Source organism: Carassius auratus, chromosome 23 (genome assembly GCF_003368295.1).
Source record: "Carassius auratus strain Wakin chromosome 23, ASM336829v1, whole genome shotgun sequence".
Taxonomy (NCBI): domain Eukaryota; kingdom Metazoa; phylum Chordata; class Actinopteri; order Cypriniformes; family Cyprinidae; genus Carassius; species Carassius auratus.
The window spans coordinates 1822250-1844608 of record NC_039265.1 but is presented as its reverse complement, the minus strand read 5'-3'; the positions used below and the strand labels follow the sequence as shown (position 1 = coordinate 1844608).

The 22359-nt window shown below is 38.8% G+C and overlaps 1 protein-coding gene across 1 annotated transcript in view; it reads right to left on the bottom strand.

The window, feature by feature from the left end:
* Positions 1-17322, bottom strand: part of LOC113040960 (pleckstrin homology domain-containing family G member 1) — a 33987-nt gene extending 16665 nt beyond the window's left edge. Inside the window, 5 exon segments of the mRNA XM_026199187.1 lie at positions 2359-2428; positions 3243-3343; positions 7007-7251; positions 7254-7463; positions 17045-17322. Coding sequence (XP_026054972.1) covers positions 2359-2428; positions 3243-3343; positions 7007-7251; positions 7254-7463; positions 17045-17054 — 636 coding nt within the window. The 5' untranslated portion in view covers positions 17055-17322.
* Positions 17323-22359: the final 5037 nt, after the last annotated feature.

Below are 22359 nucleotides of genomic sequence, written 5' to 3'. Positions count from 1 at the left end.
CAACGGCTGGACATTTGGGACTTCTGGGGACAGGGTCAGGGGACAAGACAGGACTGACGGGGATTTCTAAAATTTGGACAAGACGGGACAAATAATCAGAAAATGCTTTAGCAGCTAGGATAATAGGCAGCTCCTTATGGGATGAGACAGACAGTACAAGAGTCTTTGCTGCAGAGTCGGCCGCGGCTCTCTCCTCCGCTCTCACGACTGCAGACTTGAATACGGCTTTCTGTTTTGCCGGCTCGGGCACGCCAGCGCTCCTCGCTGCTGGCTCGGGCACGCTCACCGCTGCTGGCTCGGGCACGCTCACCGCTGCTGGCTCGGGCACGCTCACCGCTGCTGGCTCGGGCACGCTCACCGCTGCTGGCTCGGGCACGCTCACCGCTGCTGGCTCGGGCACGCTCACCGCTGCTGGCTCGGGCACGCTCACCGCTGCTGGCTCGGGCACGCTCACCGCTGCTGGCTCGGGCACGCTCACCGCTGCTGGCTCGGGCACGCCCACCGCTGCTGGCTCGGGCACACCCACCGCTGCTGGCTCGGGCACGCCCACCGCTGCTGGCTCGGGCACGCCCACCGCTGCTGGCTCGGGCACGCCCACCGCTGCTGGCTCGGGCACGCCCACCGCTGCTGGCTCGGGCACGCCAGCTCCCACCGCTGCTGGCTCGGGCACGCCAGCTCTCTCCGCTGCTGGCACGGGCACGCCAGCGCTCTCCGCTGCTGGCACGGGCACGCCAGCGCTCTCCGCTGCTGGCACGGGCACGCTCACCGCTGCTGACTCGGGAGGAGACAGGGTCACAGGACCGGCAGGCCCCTTCTTCTTCCTCTTCCTCCTCGGGCGCGGTGCAGAGGCTACAGCTGGGTCAGAGGCGGGTTGGGGGAGTTTGGTCTCGGACAGGGCAGACTCGGACGCCGAAGACTCTGAAGCCGACTCCCATGAAAACCGTCTCCCTCGTTTCATGGGGAGACTGCTGGCTGAGGAGGGCACCTCAGGACTCTGGGAGGGGCTTGCCTGACCCCCCAGGGTTGCCACGGCCAGGACACGACCCTCCGGGATCGCAAGCAGCTGGGTAGGTGGGGACCTCTGGGGCTCCTCCTCTCGCCCGCTCACTCCGGAACGACCTCCCCTGGTCCCCCGGAACACCACAAGGCGAGAGCCCTCAAAACAATCTCGCTGGCTGGCTGATGCCATCCAGCATTGCCTCCTGTCTGCGGAGTTCCTTTGGGGTCGGTTCATTCTGTCAGGATCTTGGTAAGGGGGAGGAACTCAGGTGCAGACAGGGATTCTCAAACAAAGGGGTTTATTTACAAAAAGGGGAAAACAAAACCCACGAGGGGGAAAACAGGACTAGGGCAGATACAACAAATACTAAACAGGACTGATCAGACAAGATAAACAAAGACTCAAAACTAGAGAACACTAACTATAAACAAACACTCACAGAAATACAAAACACTTCTTCAGGAACAGGTACAATCACAAGTGATGAACAAATCTCAGTGACAATGAACCGACGCAAGACAGAGCACACTAGGAGATCTAAATAGGGGTACTAATCAAGACATGACAGGTGTTACAGATGGGACAATCAAGACACGACTAGGTTAACAAGGGGGGCGGGGCAAGGGAACGAGACAACACAAGCACATGGCCCAAAGACAAGGCCATGCGCTTGTACACAAAACAAGGGTCTGTCATGATCCTGCCTCAAGACTAGGAAAAATCAAGGACACGAGGGCAGGATCATGACATATATGTGTGTTTGTTCACTACTCACTGCTGTGTGTGTGCGCACTTGGATGGGTTAAATTCAGAGCACACAAAGTCTCTGAGGAAACCACCACCTGTCAGTGTGTTTTAACTGTAGCTCCTCTCTGTGTAATGTCTCTCTGTTGTTTTCTCAAATAGACATAAATCCTCATAACCATATACGCAGACCTCTGGATGTGTGGGTTTTAGGCTCTAAATGAGATCCTGTAAGCCACTGTCATTTGCACTCTGTAAATCGTCAGCCCCCTGCTAACAGCACATTAGCACAACAATAACCGGAACAAAACAAAGCAATTATCACACAACACCACAGGACAGAAAACCACACAAACCAGCTGCATTCCAGCAGCTGTTAATTACAGCTGTAAAACTGCTATAACACTTACTCAAGGATGTGTTATTACACTAGTCTGAGGTGGGAAGTCAATTCTAACACATAACAGGCGTAACACATAATAGTATTGATCATTTATATGCATGAAAATCTGGTTTGCAATAACTTGAGGGTGAGTAAATGATCATCAAAATGTCATGTTTGTCAATGTGAAAAAAAGAAAAAGAAAAAGACAAATAAAAGACAAGAGTTTTACCTTGGCTACGAAACACTTTGCAATGGCAACTGGGTTGGCATTACACTTCTCCAGGTCATGAAGCAGATCACTGAAACACACACACACACACACACACACACACACACACACACACACACACACAGAATGATTATATATCATTACTCACATCCATTAAAGGGCTGAGCCATTATTAAACTATTTCACTTGTCTTCCAGTTATGTGCTGTATTGTAGGCTGTGTATTGTGAGGAAAAACCCACTTCCATGAATTGAACAGAATTGTGAATGTGTGTGTGGTCACTTCAGCATTACAGGCAGATGAAGTCACACTCTGTGTGTGTGTGTGTGTGTGTGTCTGTGTGTGTGTGCATGTGTGCGTGTGCATGTGTGCGTGTATGTCTGTGTGTGTGTGTGTGTGTGTGTGTGTGTGTGGTCTGAAAATAGCAAATACAGCAGACAGTCTAAAACAGATCTTCCCTCATCAGGCCTTTAAGGACACTTTTTGTCATTTTGTGGCCATTATCTTTGTCATTTTGTTTCTGCAAATGGTCAGTGAAGTAAAAAAAATATTCCATAGTGTATCGTAAAAAGGTCAAACTAAATTTGTTATAAATTACATTTAAATAATAATAAATGAAAAAAACTACACCAAATGCAATAATATATCTTAATCTGTCAACTATTTTGGGACGACATTTTGGCTTGTGTAACATTTATCCAATATTTATGTATATATATGAAAGTGAAAGTGAAAGTGACGTGACATTCAGCCAAGTATGGTGACCCATACTCAGAATTCGTGCATTTAAAATATATTTATGTGTATGTATGTATATATGTGTATATATGTGTGTGTATATATCTGTCAGTGAAGCAGGCAGGATCTGAGCAGTGTCTGTGTACCTGTTGAACCGGTAGATCTCATGGATGTTTCCAAATAAAGAACTCCTCTCTTCATCTCCCAGCAGCAGAAGAGACTGATTGCTGATGCACTCCAGGTAATCCTGCAGAGAAACATATGAAAGATGAATAATCTCATCAGGCCGCACGCCTGCCATCAAACACTGGCTTCACGAGGCTCAGGGGGTGCTGTATGCTACTCTCACACCTGACATTAACATCTCCACGTGGGCAGATCAGCTCCAGTATGGCCGCTTAGGTCTGTGATGTAAAGTACTTATGAAGTGACACTTTGAAGCATCAAAAGAATGGCATTTACCATAACCAGGATGTAAATTATACAAATGAACATTTGGGGATAATATTTGTGGTTATAAAATAAAGTTTTCTGTGCTGTTCTTGTGATACCAGCATCACTGCAGTTCTGTTTGGTGCAGCTAGTGATGTAGGAATAAAACACTACACAGATCCACGATGAGCTTTTCATGCTCTGGTTCTGTAGAAACGTAGCGATGTGCTGGAGTTTTAAAGAGCACAGAAACTGAAACCCTGTAGGAGTGTAACAGTGAGCTCTCACATACACAGAAATCAGCGAAGCATGTCAGAATCTGTAACTTCTGCTCCACCCTGCATCTGAATGTCTCTGGCTTCGGCTGACAGGTAAGTGATTCTCTCCCTCTGACAGAAATCTCTACCTGAACTCCCTCAGGCAGTGTAAAATAACCATTCTGTGGGGAAAACACACCCTGCGTCAGCAGCCTGCTCACACATCAACACAGATCATCAACAAAGTTGTCTTCACTGGAAGTACCTGCTTTGCTTTCTTTGAGGACAGTTTTCTATTCACTTGTAGATTGTAGATAAAAGTGCAGAAGATATAGATAACACTATACAGCAGAATCTCTATCAGATGACACAGATTAAACATCTCAAATCTGTCAAAAACTATGTAAAGAAGTGATTTCGAGTTCAGACAGAGTGCAACGAAGTGTTGTCTATAAAGACGCCAACAGACTCCAAGAGCTACTGGAAACTGGGGGACGCTCTTTCACATGAATAACCTTTAAAGGTCATGACCTTTCCTCCTCGCATATGTGGTCTAATCTGCCTTTGGGTCAAATGATAGCAGTAGTTTGAGTCCTGCTGTGGTTGCTCTTCAGGCCACAAGCATCCCATAAACTCCAGGCAGACAATCTAGATTGTCTCAGTTTATATGAAGCGTCACCTTATGATGGAATTTCTTCAGGTCCATATGACTATGGGCTTTTAATGTATTCATGCAAAGCATGACCTAAAACAATTTTAGTTAGTTTATAATTTCAGTTTCAATTAGAATTTTAGTTTACGTTTTAGTCATTTTATTTTATTTATTCATTTAAGTAAATTTAGTTATGTGCTTTTGTCATTTTGACGTTTTTGAGTTTGATTTAGCTTTAATATACTTTAGTTTTAGTTCTATTTAAACTCATTTTTCTTCATTTTTGTTTATATATTCACGTTTTATTTAATTTCAGTGTTATTTCAATAAAATAAAATGATTTTTCATAGCTTCAGCTGTAGCTAACACTAACCAGCAGTAACATTTGCATGGCATTATAAACTTTGCCATCAGATTGCAAGTACTAAATTAAATATGCTCATATTTTTACGTTATCTACAAAAAGTCTTTAGATTGGATTTGAACATGGTTAAATGTGTTAAACCAGGGGTCTTCAGTTTCTAGGGGGTCCATGATGGGTCCACTAAACATTGTTTGATCTCAGTTAACCTCAATCCAAGATAAAATTCAGCTAAAATGTTGAATTGTCTCTCCCTCATTAGCATACGTAAATGAAGTAAAATTACAGTTAAATGGCTTTTTTTGGGGGGGATTTGTAAGGTGGGAGATTAGTGTGTTACAAAGTTAAGCTGCTACACTACTATTTCTAAAAGAAAATTTTCTAAAATGCATGGTCTTTTTAGAAAATACCTATTATACCTATACCTATTATAGATCAGCAGGAACCAACACCTAACTAAGTGGCTTATTTACAACATTGAGCTCACAAATATGTTGTATCTAAGAGACACTAAAAAAAACAGGGGATATGTTGCCTTTGTGTGTTCAACAGTCGCATGTGTTAACAGAATGGTGTTTTCCTAAACCTCTTTCCTTTCCTTTATCTGTCCTCTCCATCCATCCTGCCTGCTTTCCTTTTCTTTCATTCTCTCCTCAGACCATCTATCATTGTCTCAGTGCCGGGGGCTTGTGAATGTGTCTGTATAAGTGACCTCCTTAAACTCTGTCCCCAAATGAACAGAGAAAGAGTCAGGGCCAGGGTGAGAGGAAGAGTTTGGCATTCATCTCCTCACTCGCTAGGTCAAATGACTGCCATGTGCATTTTACATCTGACAGCTATATAAATCATACACAAAGAAAGCACACCCATGCCTCTTACTCAAAGAGCGTCAGCAGGTGGAGCGTCACGGTTTATGGGGAACGGTGGTTAAGCACAAATGTTCAAGGTTTGAGCTCAAGAATGGGAAAGTCATACACTGGACACTCACTACCATTTGTTTCTTTCACTCAAAAATAAGCATTATGTCATAATTTACTATCCTGTCATTCAAATCAGACTTTTTCTATGTTGAACCAGATGCTATCAAGATCTATAATGATGTAAAAACGAACTTATGTTTTATAATACACCATGCTTGATCTTTATATACATCAGGTTTGATGTGACACCAAACTCCACTATTTATTGCACTTACAGTCACAACACTGCAATATTGAATATACAGAGTTACAAATGAGTTCTGAGTGTTATTGCAGGGAAGAATGACTTTAATTTTGATTATTTTTCTCACATGAAGTTATCATGACTTTAGAAAACGTAACACATTATATGGTATACTGTACTTTTCTAATACTTCTATGGTCTTTTTTGTACTTTGTGTAGAAAGACCAGCTTAAACATTCTTTAAAAGCTGTGTTCTTAAATGATTATTCATCTTTTTTTTAAAATATCAAGTTATGATGAAAATGTTTGTTAATGAAGGGGTTTTGATTTCATCAGTGATAGTGAAGCAAAAAAACAAAAACAAAAAAAGGAGAGAAAAAAAGTACATTATGGAAATAAATTTAATTAAACCACACTGTTGATGAAAATATGACAATAAAAACAACATCTAATGCTAACAATGCATTAGCAATATTATTTTTTGAGATATTCACAACAAAGACCATTTTTTTACAATGTTAAAATATTGGGTTAATTTATCACATATTCCAACCCGATTTCACAGCAATTCGTACATATTTTACGAGTTGCATAATTCGTATGAATTTGTACGAATGACCTACACTTAACCCCGCCCCTAAACCTAACCGTCACCGGGGTTTAGACAAATCATATAAAATCGTACGAGTGAGGTCGTACAAATTTGTACGAATAAGCCACCTCGTAAAATACGTACGAATTGGTCGTGAGATAGCGTTGCATGAATAAATAAATAAATTTAACAAACAATTACTTCATTATATATATATATATATATATATATATATATATATATATATATATATATATATATATATATATATATATATATATATATATATATATATATATATTAAAAAACAATAAAATAAAATGAAAACTGTGAATAAAAACTGGGAACTATTCCTTTAACTTTGGTTTGTTGTGATTAGTTTCCTTGAGTAAGCAATCTGCTGTATGTCACCATTAGTATAAGTGACTGCACATGCTTTGTGTTTTTCTCACCTGGACTATACTGCGAAGGTCCTGGACGTAGGTTTTTTCTGTTTCAAGGATTTCCTCCACCACTCGGTCCACATACTGGACTTTACGTCCTTCCGGTGACTGAAGGTCTGCATCGCTCTGACTGGTCGGTGTAGGTGTTTGTCTTCCTGTCTCCTCCTCCTCTAGCTGTTGGGCAGGCACCAGCTCCAGTCGGATGGCTCCTGAATCATGATCCCTCTCAAGGGCGGAGCCTAATACCGGCCGCCCCCCAGCGAGCAGTGACTGTCACGGGAGGAGGCGGATGAAGACGTGGAGCCGTAGCTCACCGGCCGCTCGTTGCAGTGTGTGGAGTCCATGCTGCGTGAGGAGCAATATCTCAGAGCAGAGTTTCTGATGGGACCCGCTGGGCTTAGGACCGGCCCTCCAACAGGGTCCTCCGGCAGTGGCGGTAAAACATCAGTGGAGAATGGATACTCTTCTGAAAGATAAAAAGTGGCTAGACATTAGAGCTGCACAATATTGAAGAAAACTGCAATAGACCATTACATACCAGTAAATACCAGACCAGTAAATACAAATACTGTTCAATTATATTTAAATGAAATGAAAAACAAAAACAAAAAAAATAATAGAACCAACATATGTTCGACATATGACGATTACTGAGCATCACAGCAATTGTTGACAGTCTTGCATACACACACATTCACACAAATACCCCAAGTAAAAGGTGGCATGCACAGTCTATTCCTATATGAATTGAACTAAAACTTTGAAGTAGTAAAATCATTCAACTATCGCAAACCAATGCTATGTGCAAACTGGGATTTGTACATTTGAGCTATTTTGATAAATGTCAAAATGGCATGCAGCCCTATTAGAAGCTGTAATTCTAAAAGGCTTTAAAACAGTTACTGGTCCTCATTGACTTCCATAGGATTTCCTCCCATAAGCACTGGCAACTGTTTGGGTTTTGGGTGAACTTTCCCTTTAAATGGACTCTTGATTCATGTTGAACACAATATTATAACCAAAAATCCCACCCACTGCAATTATAGATTTGATTCCCACAGACTTAGATCTCAAGGGGGAACTTACACACAAAAACATCATGAGAAACCCACAGCAATCTCTAGCATTCCTGTGTGGTGATCACCATACACACACAAAACCATTCTCGGTTTGTTTTTCAGACAACAATTATGCTCTATCTCTGCTCCTATTTTTATTTTTATTTTTTTTGTACGAAATTCAGGAGAGAGTTAAAAGTTCACCTACTTTTAAGCAGTTATAATTATTCCTATGTCAAAAGTGTTACTGCCCTATTATCCCCGACTAAAATAGTAGAAATCAAGAACACAACACTAAAATACATCGTTTTACATTCACAAAAGAAACTGTGAGTGAAAACCTCTGGGTTTTATAGGTGAGTCTTCTTGCTAAAGTGTTTTTTTTTGCATAATGCTAGGCGATTAATAGGTTATTCTGAGTTGTTGCTAGGGACGGACTCATATCTAGAGACCAGAATATGACTGGAGGTGAATTTAGGGTGGACTTGGGACAGTAAACAACACCCTAAAAAAACACTCAAAAGACCCTAGCATTGTGGTTTGTGTGCAGCATGGCAAGCGCTAGTCACATTTTCTTCAAAAGATGTTTAATTATAGCGTTTACTACATTTAATCTTAAGAGATTTTACTGCTAGGTAGAGTATTTGCATGTGTTTTAGGATTTTTGGTTTGATTCAGTTGTGATTCAGTCACTCACCACCTCACTCAATGAATTACCATGGGAGCACACATATACACACACACACACACACACACACACACACACACACACACACACACACACACACACACACACACACACACACACACACATACATACAGAGTCTTTCATGAAAGAAAAGGCCAGCACTGTAAGAGAGAGGCTTTAATGAGCAGATTAACATGTAATGGAGACATTTTACTCTCTGGGTGAAATGAAAGAGAGCTCTGTGTGACCGTGCATGTGTGTGTGTGCACGTGTGTGATTGTAGACAGTCTATTCTCAGACTCACTAACACAACAATGTAAGATCATCCAGACGCACCCACTCCACACACACTAGCACAGGTGTGCACACACAATCAACTCAGTGTAACATGGTCTTTTTTATCCTCTGTTAACACAATAGGTGGATTACCGCAGTGGAAAGAGGTAAGCGATAAACATATGAAACAAAGTATGGCATTGAATTACAACATATCATACAATTCACACCAAACTGCATCATGGAAACCAGTCAGAAGCAACAAGTAATCGCTGTCTGACAACAAAACCATATAAAAGGATTCCAGGGAATTGAAGACTTTCTTTTTGTCTTGCAGTCAACCACATGTCTCCTTCTCAGCTGCCAGTTATGAATAATCACCATCATCACTCATTCAACACGGAGCCGTCTATATTAGCCAGGGCTCCAGAGCAAAGCCACATGATTGGCTCTTGATTGTTTGAGCCAGGCTGTGATTGGTTAGTTCCTGTGCATGCCAAACTCACACACTGACCCACTTTCACTAGACAAACACGAGATGAGATGCAGCCATCAAGTAAACACATATGTTTCTGTGCTGCATGCTTATTTCAGTTGAACTAGTGAACAGATACGTCTGTATATGTTAACGTCTTTATTAATGTTTAATAAAGCACGGGTTCGTCTGTGTTTATCTCAAAGTAGAGATTCTCTTGTGGTTCTTATTTGCAATGTTTTGCCTATTAAAGCACAAAAAGTCAGCACACTATTGCTCCCAAATATGCACACCACAAACATGACATGTCTTTATAATATCACTCTTTTTCTCATTCAGTATAACTGGGTTTTTATAATTGAAAACATATGCCTACCTTTATAATTCAGAAAGGATTTCCAACGCATGGGGATAGTCTTTTTCTCCCCCCAAATGTTGCACAAGGGGATGTGGCCAAGATTACCTCAAAAAAGCAAACATGGACTTTGCAAATCCACCAGACATAGTAAATCATCTTTGATAAAACTAATGACCAAACAGCTATTGTGTCAATTCCATTAACATCGCCACTATGTTCAGACTGTGTCTTAAGCAAATAGAAATCAGAGGCAATTAATCAGACTTACTCTTTGGAACCAAAGGAGACCATATTCCTATTAATGTAACTGATGTAAAAGGACTTAAGCTCACCATTACCATGTCTGCTGTATAATGCCGTTTATATATTGTCTGACACAGCAGCATTTACTACTCCGTTTTAATAATAAATAAAATCTCACATTGAGGTCACAGACAAAAAGAGACCAAATCCTGGGTTATAATCAAGATAATTTTAACTTGATTAACCTGACCTGTTCTCTTTACCTGTACTGTGCTGATTCACTGTGCTTGTACAGTGCTATAAATTTAATAAATATAAATTTTTTGCTTTTTGCAGGTGAGGAGTGAGGAGAGGTGATTGCGGGACAACTAAATGTGGTAGGATAAGGATTTTAAGAATTAAAAACAACCCGCTGGACATAACGAACTGTCAATAAAATGAGCCCGATGGCCTCATTTTCCTGAAACCCCACTGAACTAAAAAAAGTGCTGTTCCATGTTGTCACAGTGGATTTGTTTTTGCTTAATAATTTTAGTAAATGGTCCATTGAGAAGTCGCGGTGCTCCTATTACATTCTCAATTATTTGTTGCCATTCCAAACCAAAAGTGGCACAGAAGATCACTTAAACATATCTAAACAAGCCAAATTTAAATATGAATCACTATATAATGGTTATCATCTACAGGTTTAATCTCTTTGTCATAAAGAACCGTTCGCACCAAGAAGGATAACTATAAAGATAACGTTAAAATGTTAAAACATTAACTATATTAATGTCTACACAAATATGCGATAATGTTGTATTTATTATAAGTGTGTACTGCAGTTAGGTCATCTGCCGCTTTAAATTCTCAAGCTCTTTATAATCAGATGGATTCCAGCTCATGGAACGGACAGTAGCTTGTGTTTGTTATGTGCATTTTATAGACTATGTTTCCTGTTCCAGAGAAACGGCAACTATCACATGACTGGAAGTATTATCGTTTGTCTACGATCACACACACAGTATCTCACACACTGTCTCAGACACACACACACACACACACACACACACACACACACACACACACATGCAAATAAACACAAGCATGGTGTGTGCTGTTGTTTTTTTGTTCAAAGACTACAGGGAGCTGTGTATGAAGCTCAGGGGTAACTGAAAACCAAGCAATGGTACAAGAAGAAAATAAGTGTGTGTGTGTGTGTGTGTGTGTGTGTGTGTGTGTGTGTGGTAAATTTGTATAAGCATAAGACATTTGTATAAGATCATGTTTACTTTGATCATTGCAACCAGACCCATTAACACACTAAGCTTTCGGTTTATTTAGCAGAGGATTGTGGGCTTCAGCAGCTTAAATTACAGTTAAATCCAGTGTTCATCATGTATATTTACTCTTTGATCTGTGGAAGTACAGTGATTTATGGTAACATTTTGGTTGCTACGCCATAGCTGTTTTGGGGGCGATTTCTAGGGCATTTCTCGGTGGTTGCTAGAATGACATTAAGACAATTGTTATCCATCATGTGGGATGAGTTATGTGCTGAAGTTTGAGCTACATTAAAAACAATGCTTCTCTTAAATAGAGGCTGAAATTATCGATTAGTCTTGGGATATTATTAGAAAATACTCATAGTGAAGTTTTTTCATTCTTCTGTAAAAGGTAAAAAAGAAGTTTAATATACGCAAGCAGGGGGTTACCATTAGTAAACATCCAGACACTGATGAGAGCAGCATTAAACTGAATGTATATGCTACACCTTTTCCCCTCAGTTTCAAGATACAACAATCGATGATGACTCATTTAATCGCTCTAGTACTCATTCGATTAATCGGTTATTAAAATAATTATTACTTGCAGCCCTAGTCTTAATCAGAGCTGTCCACTTGCGTATTGAAACCGTAGCATGCTGTGAATGTGCTTTATGAAGCTCCATGAAGGTCTCCAGAAGCTTCACTGCTCACACAATGTGATTCAGGGGTAAAACCAGAAGGTGGGCAGCCGGTCTCAGATTTCCCGCTCGCTCCTTCATATCACAATGCTGGCTTAGACACACAGATCAATTCCTCACAGTGAACGAGAGATAGAGAGTGAAGAAAGGAGAGAGAGTAACTCGGGGGGTTTAAGGCGGATTAAGCCCTGTCAGCCCCCCTCTGAGGACTACTGCTGGGAGACTCAAACATGACATAATTCAGAAGAGACAAAGACTTCTCACACACACACACACACACACACACACACACACACACACACACACACACACACACACACACACACACACACACACACACACACACACACACACACACACACACTCTGTGCCTCACTCTCATCCACTCATCAGACAGACAACATCAAATAGCCCCCCCAACAGCCCTCTACAGATGAATGGTGCACGTTTTACAGTTACACACACATTCAGCGGGACGAAGGAGTTCAGGCCGGTGAATGTGAAGCTTTTATAGTTTACTGAGGGAGAAAGCGATTTTGAGAGACTCCCAAAGTTAAGTCATGTGTGTGTGTGTGTTTATATATAGCTGGATGTCAATAAAAGTTTTAAATACAGACTTTGAGCTGAAGTCCGTCCAGCTGTGAGGTAGCGGTGCAGCTGAGAGTTTCCTGAGGCGTTGTCCAGTTTAAACCTATATTTAATCTAGAAAACACACTAGCTGTTTGGCTTGCATGGCTGATATAAAGGTGACTTATATAATCAAATAATGCAGATATACATTTGAATTCATTCATTAATTTTTCACACACTTTGCTGCATAAATGAGAAAAAATGAGTGAATTACCCAAAGCTTTACCCATTTTCCCTGCAAACGTTTTCCAAGTCTTATTGCTACTAATCAATGCAAATCATTGCACTAAATCTTTTATTGCGATCATAAAAAAGACAAACATTTCCACTATCTGTCTTCATCAGTGTGACTTATTGCTTGGAAATGCAACAAAACACCTTCCGTCAAGAAGACATATGACGTATCATTCATGTCTGTAGCATTCCAAAATAAAAACTAAAAACTAATTCTAATAGTAATAGTGATACTAGCCTTTACACAAAACTACATACACATGAAAAAAAAAACTATATATATATATATATATATATATATATATATATATATATATATATATATATATATATATATATATATACACTCCCACCTTGTCATGTACATTTTCACCAATATCTACAGTATGCAAACACTGTAAAATAGTCACAGTCTGTCTACATTTCCACCCTGTCATTATGCACAGTAAGCAGTTCTTGACCACACATACTGTACAGTAAGCATACATAATCATTCCCAAACACACGCTCATAAACATGTCAAATACTCAAAAATGAGTATGAATGACTCTACTTGTCTGCATGATGGTCACTTTTCAAATATGTGCAATCAAATGTAAAGCATGCAACTGATGTTATTTATGCTATAATGTAGTGTGGCATGTATATAAAGGTCAAACTGTAAGTGATGTTACATCACACATGTCCACCTGTAGAGAATGTGAGTCTTTGAGTGTGTTTTTTGTTCTGGCCAGTGAACTGTGCTTCACTGGAAACTATTGCAGGAGCTGAAATGAGCAAAGAAGCCTGTGAGAACATCAAAGCATTAAACATTAAAGATGGTTGAATGCAGAGGATTGTTAAATGGCTCGTTAAGCACAAATGAAGTTCTTATGAAATGTTGCTGCCGTATGTTTTGTGGTGAAACAATTTTACCAGTAGCCTATCATTCTGATATACAACATGGGTGTGCTCATAAATGACAATTCTGTTACTCATTTATTTTATTTTTGTGTTCTTCCATGAAAAACAGAGGGAGAAGTTTAGATGCGGTGCATTTATACTGTAAATGATATTTAGGAGCTTGAGCAGAGGGAAATTTTAGCAGTGACCTACGGCACACAAAGCTATAATATGGCTCTAGACAATTTGTAAATCAACACATGAGATATATGGACTACTTTTATGGTGCTTTTATGATGCCTAAGATTTCCTTTTGTGTTTATATATAAAAAAAAAAAAAAAAAAAAACAGGGATAGAAGAAACAAGATAGTAAAGCAAACTATGACAGAATTTTGTGCAAATTTTTCCTGAATTATTTTTATTGTTTACTTACATGCATGTTTTCACTTTTTTGTCGAAGAATTATAGCTTTGTCTGATCGATTGCCCATTTTATATCAGACTAGTCTATCTGCTCAGACAGATATGGTCTATCCTTTAATGGTGGATTCAGTATCTCATTATGTGGCAGTAACTATGCACGTCAGTTTGCGAATTAATTTCCACTATTAATTACATTTTCCACTATATTACTTTTAAAATGATACCTTCTTCTGCTGTTCAGTCTCAAACACTGGCATTTGTGTGTATTCATTACAAATGAATCCTACAGCGTGAAACATATGCAAACATAAACTGTCACCTTAACTTTAAGAGAACTCTGATCACCGAACATAAAAACAATTGGACACATGCGCAAAATGACTCAAAGCTCTCATGGTCTTGACATCTCCATGACAATGTGTGTTTTGCAGCCAAGTGCTGTGTCCATAACCAATGGGATTAATTCTCTCCAGCCCGACTGCACAAGAGCAGCACACACACACACACACACACACACACACACACACACACACACACACACACACACACACACGCAAGCAGCACATCTTCTGTTCTGTCTCTGAAACATGCTAGAACTTCACCACGACTTCTGGAGCTGGGACACCTGTAACTGATTCATAATACTCCGAGAAACATTCCCAAAACAACTCCAAATTCTCATTTACTCCAGAACTGAGGATCCCTGAGAAAAATTCCCTATCGCTCAATCAATCATAATGACTTGGAATAATCACATCTTTATAAATAGCTCTTCTTCGCTGCCCATTTCCTGCAATCAGACCGGCCCATTATCTCCCAGAAGTCATCAGACCAACCGACTGAAGTTCTGATTGTAGAATGTTCTCAGAGTTGGACATTCTAACTCAGAACATTCATCACTTCAGTGAAGACAAAGAGAGTTTTTTCTTTATTTTTCCAAATGTTTTCCTTGTAGACAATCCCTCTATATACTAAAACACATCAAAGAGCTACAAAAGACAAAACAGTCTGATTGCAGTCCAAGGACAATCTTAAATATCAATTTATCAACCACCAAAACTATTCCATACAGAAGAAGGACAGACCCATTCACATTGTTGATCTGCTGAACATGCTGTATGACATCTGAACAATGTTTGCTCTGTCTGGAGGATCAGGATCTTGTATAATATAACATGTGCATTCTTTATAACACGTGTATAACATGTTGCATGTTTAAAAGCAATGTATTAATTACACATTTATAACATCCAAATTACTGACAGGCTGGTAAGAATTTCCCTTAGAGCACTGAATAGGATGTGACAAAGAGACTTAACCTGCATGAATGGACATACTAATACACACACACACACATTAGGGGTGAATATCCGCCTGTGACCCACTGCCCCAGTGCTACCCACGGATTAGATTTCACTGAGACGGATTTGCTTCAGAGAAACATAAACCTGACATTTATATACGCCATGCATTTATAACCCCAGCTTACAAATGTTCAAAGAATGCAAATGAACAGGCTTTGGCAACTTCCTAATTTGAGGAAAAAGTACACTGTTAGGTTAAAATGTGATTAAAATGGTGCATATTAGTACCTTTTAGTAGTTATAGGTGCCATTAAGGTACTATGTTGAACATTTTAGTGCTAAATAAGGTATAAAGGTGTACCCCTGAAGGTATAGTGTACTTTTAAAATATAATTTTTAACTAGAAGCTCTGGATCAGTCAGGGTAAAACCTCCTAGGATGAATGCTTGTTGAACTTCTGAAACAAGTATTTGTTATCTGCCAATACGTTCTGACAGGTTTTCACCACGCCATCTTTCAAACGCATGCTTCAAACTCTTTCTCGCTCTCTCCAGCTGGGTTGTGTCCCGGGGGGTGTATTACTTTAGGGACAGATGTCCTGAGGGGGTGCTGGTATTGTCTAAAGCAGACTCTAAACTGTTCTTATCCCCCCTCAACCCTCAACCCATGGGGGACTAATTTAGGTCAGGGGTGGGGGAGAGCGACAGAGAGCCAAAGGTTTCTTCACAACGACAACATAACCAAAACATAACCTTACTCATTACATCTCAACAGTATTTTCTTGTAAAACATATTCCAATAATGTGTTTTATTTACAAATCAGTGTAATACCATTTGCATACACGTCAAATCCTATCAGACACATGCTCACGACAACACACACATCTACTTAGCTATTTAAATCTATTTATAATGACTCAAAACAACCCAAACACTACCTATTTCAAGTTTACTTTATTTATAAATCACATTTACCTTTAACAGTGTCGTCAAATAAAGATTTGGTCAGATCTGTGTAATGACTGGAGGCAATTTTGTGCCTAAAGTATAAGTGAACCAACCCACACACTTATATGTATGCACATAAAAACACTTCTGTCAGTTCAGGTTGTGTAGAGGACTTCTGTTTGGTACAAGAGCCCACCAGCAAAAACCAAGCCAAATAAATACTCGCCAACTTGCCAACACACACACACACACACACACACACACAGAGAGAGAGAGAGAGAGAGAGAGAGAAAGAGTCCTAACGGCAGAACTCAAGCAGTTTAAACACAGCAGCTCTGACATCAATCACAGAAGTGTTCATATGTTCACACATATTTATAGGAAGCTTTCGAGAGCTGCTTTGACTTTAGAAGCCATAAAGACACATAAAATCATCAAGATTCTGCACATAAAACACTTGACCAACATATCTAAAGAAACCAAGTGCACACAGAAGTACAATAAAACATACTATCAAAATAACAGTAACACCAAAAACTTGTCATCTGTTTATATGCTGCATGCAAGTGTGATTTCTTACCCGTAGGCATTGCAGCTCGATCCAGATTTGATCACATATCCACTTAGTATTCCAGACCAGTGCCACACACACATACACAACACACTCCTCTAATCCTTCAATTCACTTTACATTCTCCCTGAGACACACGGGATAGCTCCGTCAGTGTGAATGATACTGCACCCACACACACACACGTTCAGTAAATCCTGGGTTCACACACACATAAGCTCTGAGCTGCACCACAGCGGTCCTGATGGTCTGCCTGTCACTTACACATTGAGCACTTCTACATTCTCTTCCCAAATCTCCCTCCTGTGGCTCCTCCCTCTCCCACTGCAACACATTAGCAGCTCAGACTTCCACAGAATGCTTCTCTCTCTCTCTCTCTCTCTCGCTTTCTCTTTTGAATTCATGTGAACTCAAATTTGAACTACTGTTTCCTAACACACTTAAGTACCCTATTAAAAGGGCATAGAAGAACCTTTTTGTCTAATTTGTTGGATAAAGAACCTTTAACATCTGAAGAACCTTTTTGTTTAACAATAGGTTCTTTGTGGCGAAAGAAGGTTCTTCAGATTATAAAAAGGGAAGAAAGAGATGGTTCTTTAAAGAACCTTTGACTGAACTGCTCTTTGTGGAACCAAAAATGGTTCTTCTATGGCATCGCTGTGAAAGAGTGTTAAGAGTGTATTAAATGTGCTTCACTGCAGCTTCATTATTACAAATGTGTAATTACAAAACATTTAAATACATGAAATTTCAGTGAAAACATCATTGAAATATGATTCAGTTTAATGATTTTCAGTAAATTCAAAAGTGCTCTACATCTTAATCATATTTCAAAAACAATAAAATTAATTATAAAAGAGCATATTGAAAATGTTTTTAAGTCTGAGTGGGTCAAAACAAGCACTCTAAAGTTTGGATAATTGCATTTAAACTATAATTAACATGCAATATGTGTCTTAAAACATTACATTAATTTCACAATGAAGTATTTTCTTGATTGCAGTTTGTTTTCTTTTTCATTGTCTGGTATTGTCTGGCAAAAGAAAGCCTATTAGACTGAATAATAATTATTATATAATTAAACATCAGGATCATACCTACAGTATGATGGCTTAAAATATTGTCGACTCCTTACGTTTTGAATGGGAGGCCAGGAACGAGCAAGAAAGAGAGAAAATAATAGCATGATGCAAATTTATTGTGTTATTCAAGCAGGTTCACAGAGAGCTGACTCTCTCTCTCTCTCTCTCTCTCTCTCACACTCACACACACACACACACACACACACTGAAACAGTAGAATGGGTAAAGGCATGATCAATAGCTGAGAACAACCCCACCTTAAGACTGCACACATAGAAATGCTCTCAAACAAACAATACACCACGGCCACTTCATCACACACTATCAGTCAGGGAGATTTATTTCTGTCCACTAACGAGCCTGATTAAATCACACACCTTAAACTCGCTAGTCATTTTAGTTCAATCATTATATCTAATTATCAAGACTTTAGATTAGATATCATGACTGTCTTTTTAAATATAAAATAAAATAAATAAACATAAGAATAAATACACACGCACACATAACACACACCAATTAATTAATAACTAACTAATGTGCAGTTAAATTCACCTTTAGGAAATTAAGTATTCATAAGGAACTTAATTACCAATGAACCAACAATCTAGCTAGCTGGCTACCTAACTAGCTAGTAACAAACAAAAAATCAACCTGCTAATTAACTAACAGCAAAACTAAATATCTTCTCAGATTGAGTGAGTGATTGGATGTTTTATTTATTTATGTTTATATCATGACAACTCTCAGAATAGTTTCTCATGGTAATAAATATTACATTGTTTGACTGTATTTGATTTTGGTAGAATAGAACTGCTAGACTGGCTGCTTCTGAGTAAACAGCTTCTGTATCCACAGACAGACTGCTGTGAGCATGTAAGACATATATAACATATATGTTATCAGTCCTACTGTAAACTGTAGCAGACCTATACAGGTGGAGCTGGGGAGGTGGAGGGTTTCTTTGCCGACAGATATCCTCCACCTTTCCCCAGCTCCACCTGTACAGCTCTGCTATGGGCAATGAACCATGAACTAAGATTGTGTTAAGGAACTACAATATCAGTCTATGCCAGCTAGAGCTTCATGATAGAACTACAAATATTTTTGATTGATAAGTTTTAAATACTTATATTTCTTAAGTGACATGGCCACTACATACATTTTGTCTGTGTGTGTGTATATCCAATAAACACAGCAAGCATACAAACTGACAAATGATCACAAGTGTTGAGTGAGCAATGAAAGGAATGCATCAATGAGCTTTCACGCCAACAAACAAGCACACATCAGCATCACATCATTGTCTGTACTTATCTCATGCGTCATTCAGACGTCTGTGGTCACCCACTGTGGACAGTAAACCAAAGATTAAGTAATGTTCAGTATTTTACTGAGTAATTATCTCTTCCATCTTTATTTTACCCTCTAACTTTAACACTCACTATTCGAATTCTATTCTTTAAAAAAAAAATCTAACAACCTTTCAAATTTTTCTGTATTATATTTTCTTTTCATTTATTATGCAATTATGTGTGTGTGTGTGTGTGTGTGTGTGTGTGTGTATAAGACGTCTAACACAAGCTTGTTCTACTTTTTATATTCTATCTGTTTTCTTTTTATTTATTATTTATTATAAAAGCCCTTGCTATACTGTGTTTAAGCTAACTGAGACTTGATATAGCACTTATATATCATTGCTCTTTTTGTTGTTTTTGATTGCTTCCACTCCCCTCATTTGTAAGCCACTTTGGATAAAAGCGTCTGGTAAACAAATAAATGTAAATGTAATGTAAATGTAATTAGTAAGTGTGAAGTAAACAGATTTGTGGCTTTGAGCTGATTCAGAATTGCCTCGAGTTGAAAAGACACTAATTCACCTTGGACACATTCAGAAGGAGACAACGGATGTGCATGCTAATACAAGTGACTCTAACACACCTTAAACACTCTGAATATCTTTTTTTTTTTTTTTACACAATATGATAAGCAACTGTGAAAATGATAACACATTTTAATGAGCACTATGTAACACACACACACACACACACACACACACACACACACACACACACACACACTAACTAGTTTGAAAATCCTCAATCGGCAGGCTTTCATATTCAGTGACCCAAATGAAACTCACCTCTCAGCTCCAGCATACAGCTCATCACACACACGCACAAGCACACACACACACACACACACACACACTAAGAGCTTGTTGTCAGTTAGAATTGATGGATTAAAGTCTCTCTCACACACACAAATGCAGCCCCATTCACAGTTTCACAGAGTTTGAAACTGCAGTCTAATCCCTGACCACTCAAACAAACTGAACAAAACCCCCGTTTACCAGGAAGAGGATGAGATATCACACAAACACACGAAACCATTCGTCCTCGTATCCTTACATGTGTACTTCACATATGTTTAGTGTTAACTGAGCACATTCATTGTGTGCGCAGTATTATTTGCACCACCAGATATTGTAATAAAAATGTAATTAATAATACATTTTACAAACTGCACTATTTAAAAGTGCAGTTTTGACATTTACATATAATTTTTTTCATATTGTAGTTTACCAAAATTATTGTTACAAAACAGAGATATACTGGATGTGCAGAAAACACAGAGAAACACAAAAGTGTTAACATACTTAATATGCTGCAAGTATATTAATATATATATATATATATATATATATATATATATATATATATATATATACACATCTAAGTTAATGTTGATGTTTACATTCACTACAGTTTAATACTTTTTAAACACTTTAATTCAACAAGAATGCATTTTTTTTTCAAAAGTGACAGTATAAACATTTATAATGTTTCAAAAGATTTCTATTTCAAATAAATACATTTATTTTGAACTTTCTTTTAATCAAAGATTCATAAAAATGCACAAATGTTTTTTCAACTGCTTACACAAAATTTCAAAACTATACACACAAATCCAAGAACTGCACACACAACATGCAAAATGCAGAATGAAGCACTTGCATCTAAAATATTACAAACACCTCTCAAAATCAAACATTCAACTTATGTTCCAAACACTACACCAAACACCTTTGCCATAATATTATATTTTTGGATATATCGTATACACAAAGTTATGCAAAGCCTAAAGCTCTTCTTTCTTTAGCTTCAATGTACATTTCTTTACAGGTTTGAAAGTAATTGGCAGAAAGTTTTTGATAAATTTATGGGGAACTAGAAAAGAATGATTGAAACAATCTTGTTTTTTGTTTTTTTATAACCGTATGCATTTGTGGTTGTGAATACAGTATTACACAGTAGGAAAGAAAGTAATACATCAACATGTGTACAGTAGTTGTGTAGATGTGTATTTACAGGCCTATTCTTCTAAAGCCATGATTGGTTATTGTTCAGTGAAGTACGTAAGGAGTTAATGTTAGGCACTGATGAATAAATGTGGCAATTCGATTGGTTGTGTCAGAAAAAGGAAATCAAGGTACTTACTGTTAGATTTTTGTGTGTGACTTAAGCCCCATTTGCACGGGATTAGTATTACCTGGTGAACTCTAAACATTTGTAATAATTGCAGAGGTTGTCTGTGATCTTAATCCTGTGCAAATCATCTATGGCTATACTTTGTAAAGTAAAAAGTCCTGTGATAATATTAGTCCAGTGTGAATCGGCATCTCTGAGATTTGGCCAGCATTTGGCGGGTGGTATAGCATTTTCCGAGGTTTTTGTTTCCTGTGTGCCTTTTGAAGTGAAGCGACGTTACAAGTGGCCAAGTACGGTGACACATACTCGGAGTTAGTGCTCTGCATTTATCCCATCCAAAGTGCACACACACAGCAGTGAACACACACACACCGTGAACACACACATGGAGCAGTGGGCAGCCATCTAACAGGACCATAGAATGGGAATCTCAAAGCCTTGACATCTGGGTATGCAGGAGATAAGTCAGTAAATTCTAGTAAAATCACATTTATCTTGCACAAATTTTTTACTTCAAAGAATTATGAATATATTTTTGACTGAAACTTGGGTTAAAGAGGGAGACTTTAGTCCCTGTTCTGAACTTGTTCCCAAGGATTGCACCTTTTATAATTGCCCCAGGAAAACTGGACGTGGAGGAGGTCTTGCAGCTGTTTTTAAATGAAAGTTCCGACTGGCGTCTACTCAAGCTTTGAGGTATAGCTTCTTCAAATAGATTTGGTCCATCCAGTTATCTGTATTAAAGGGGTCA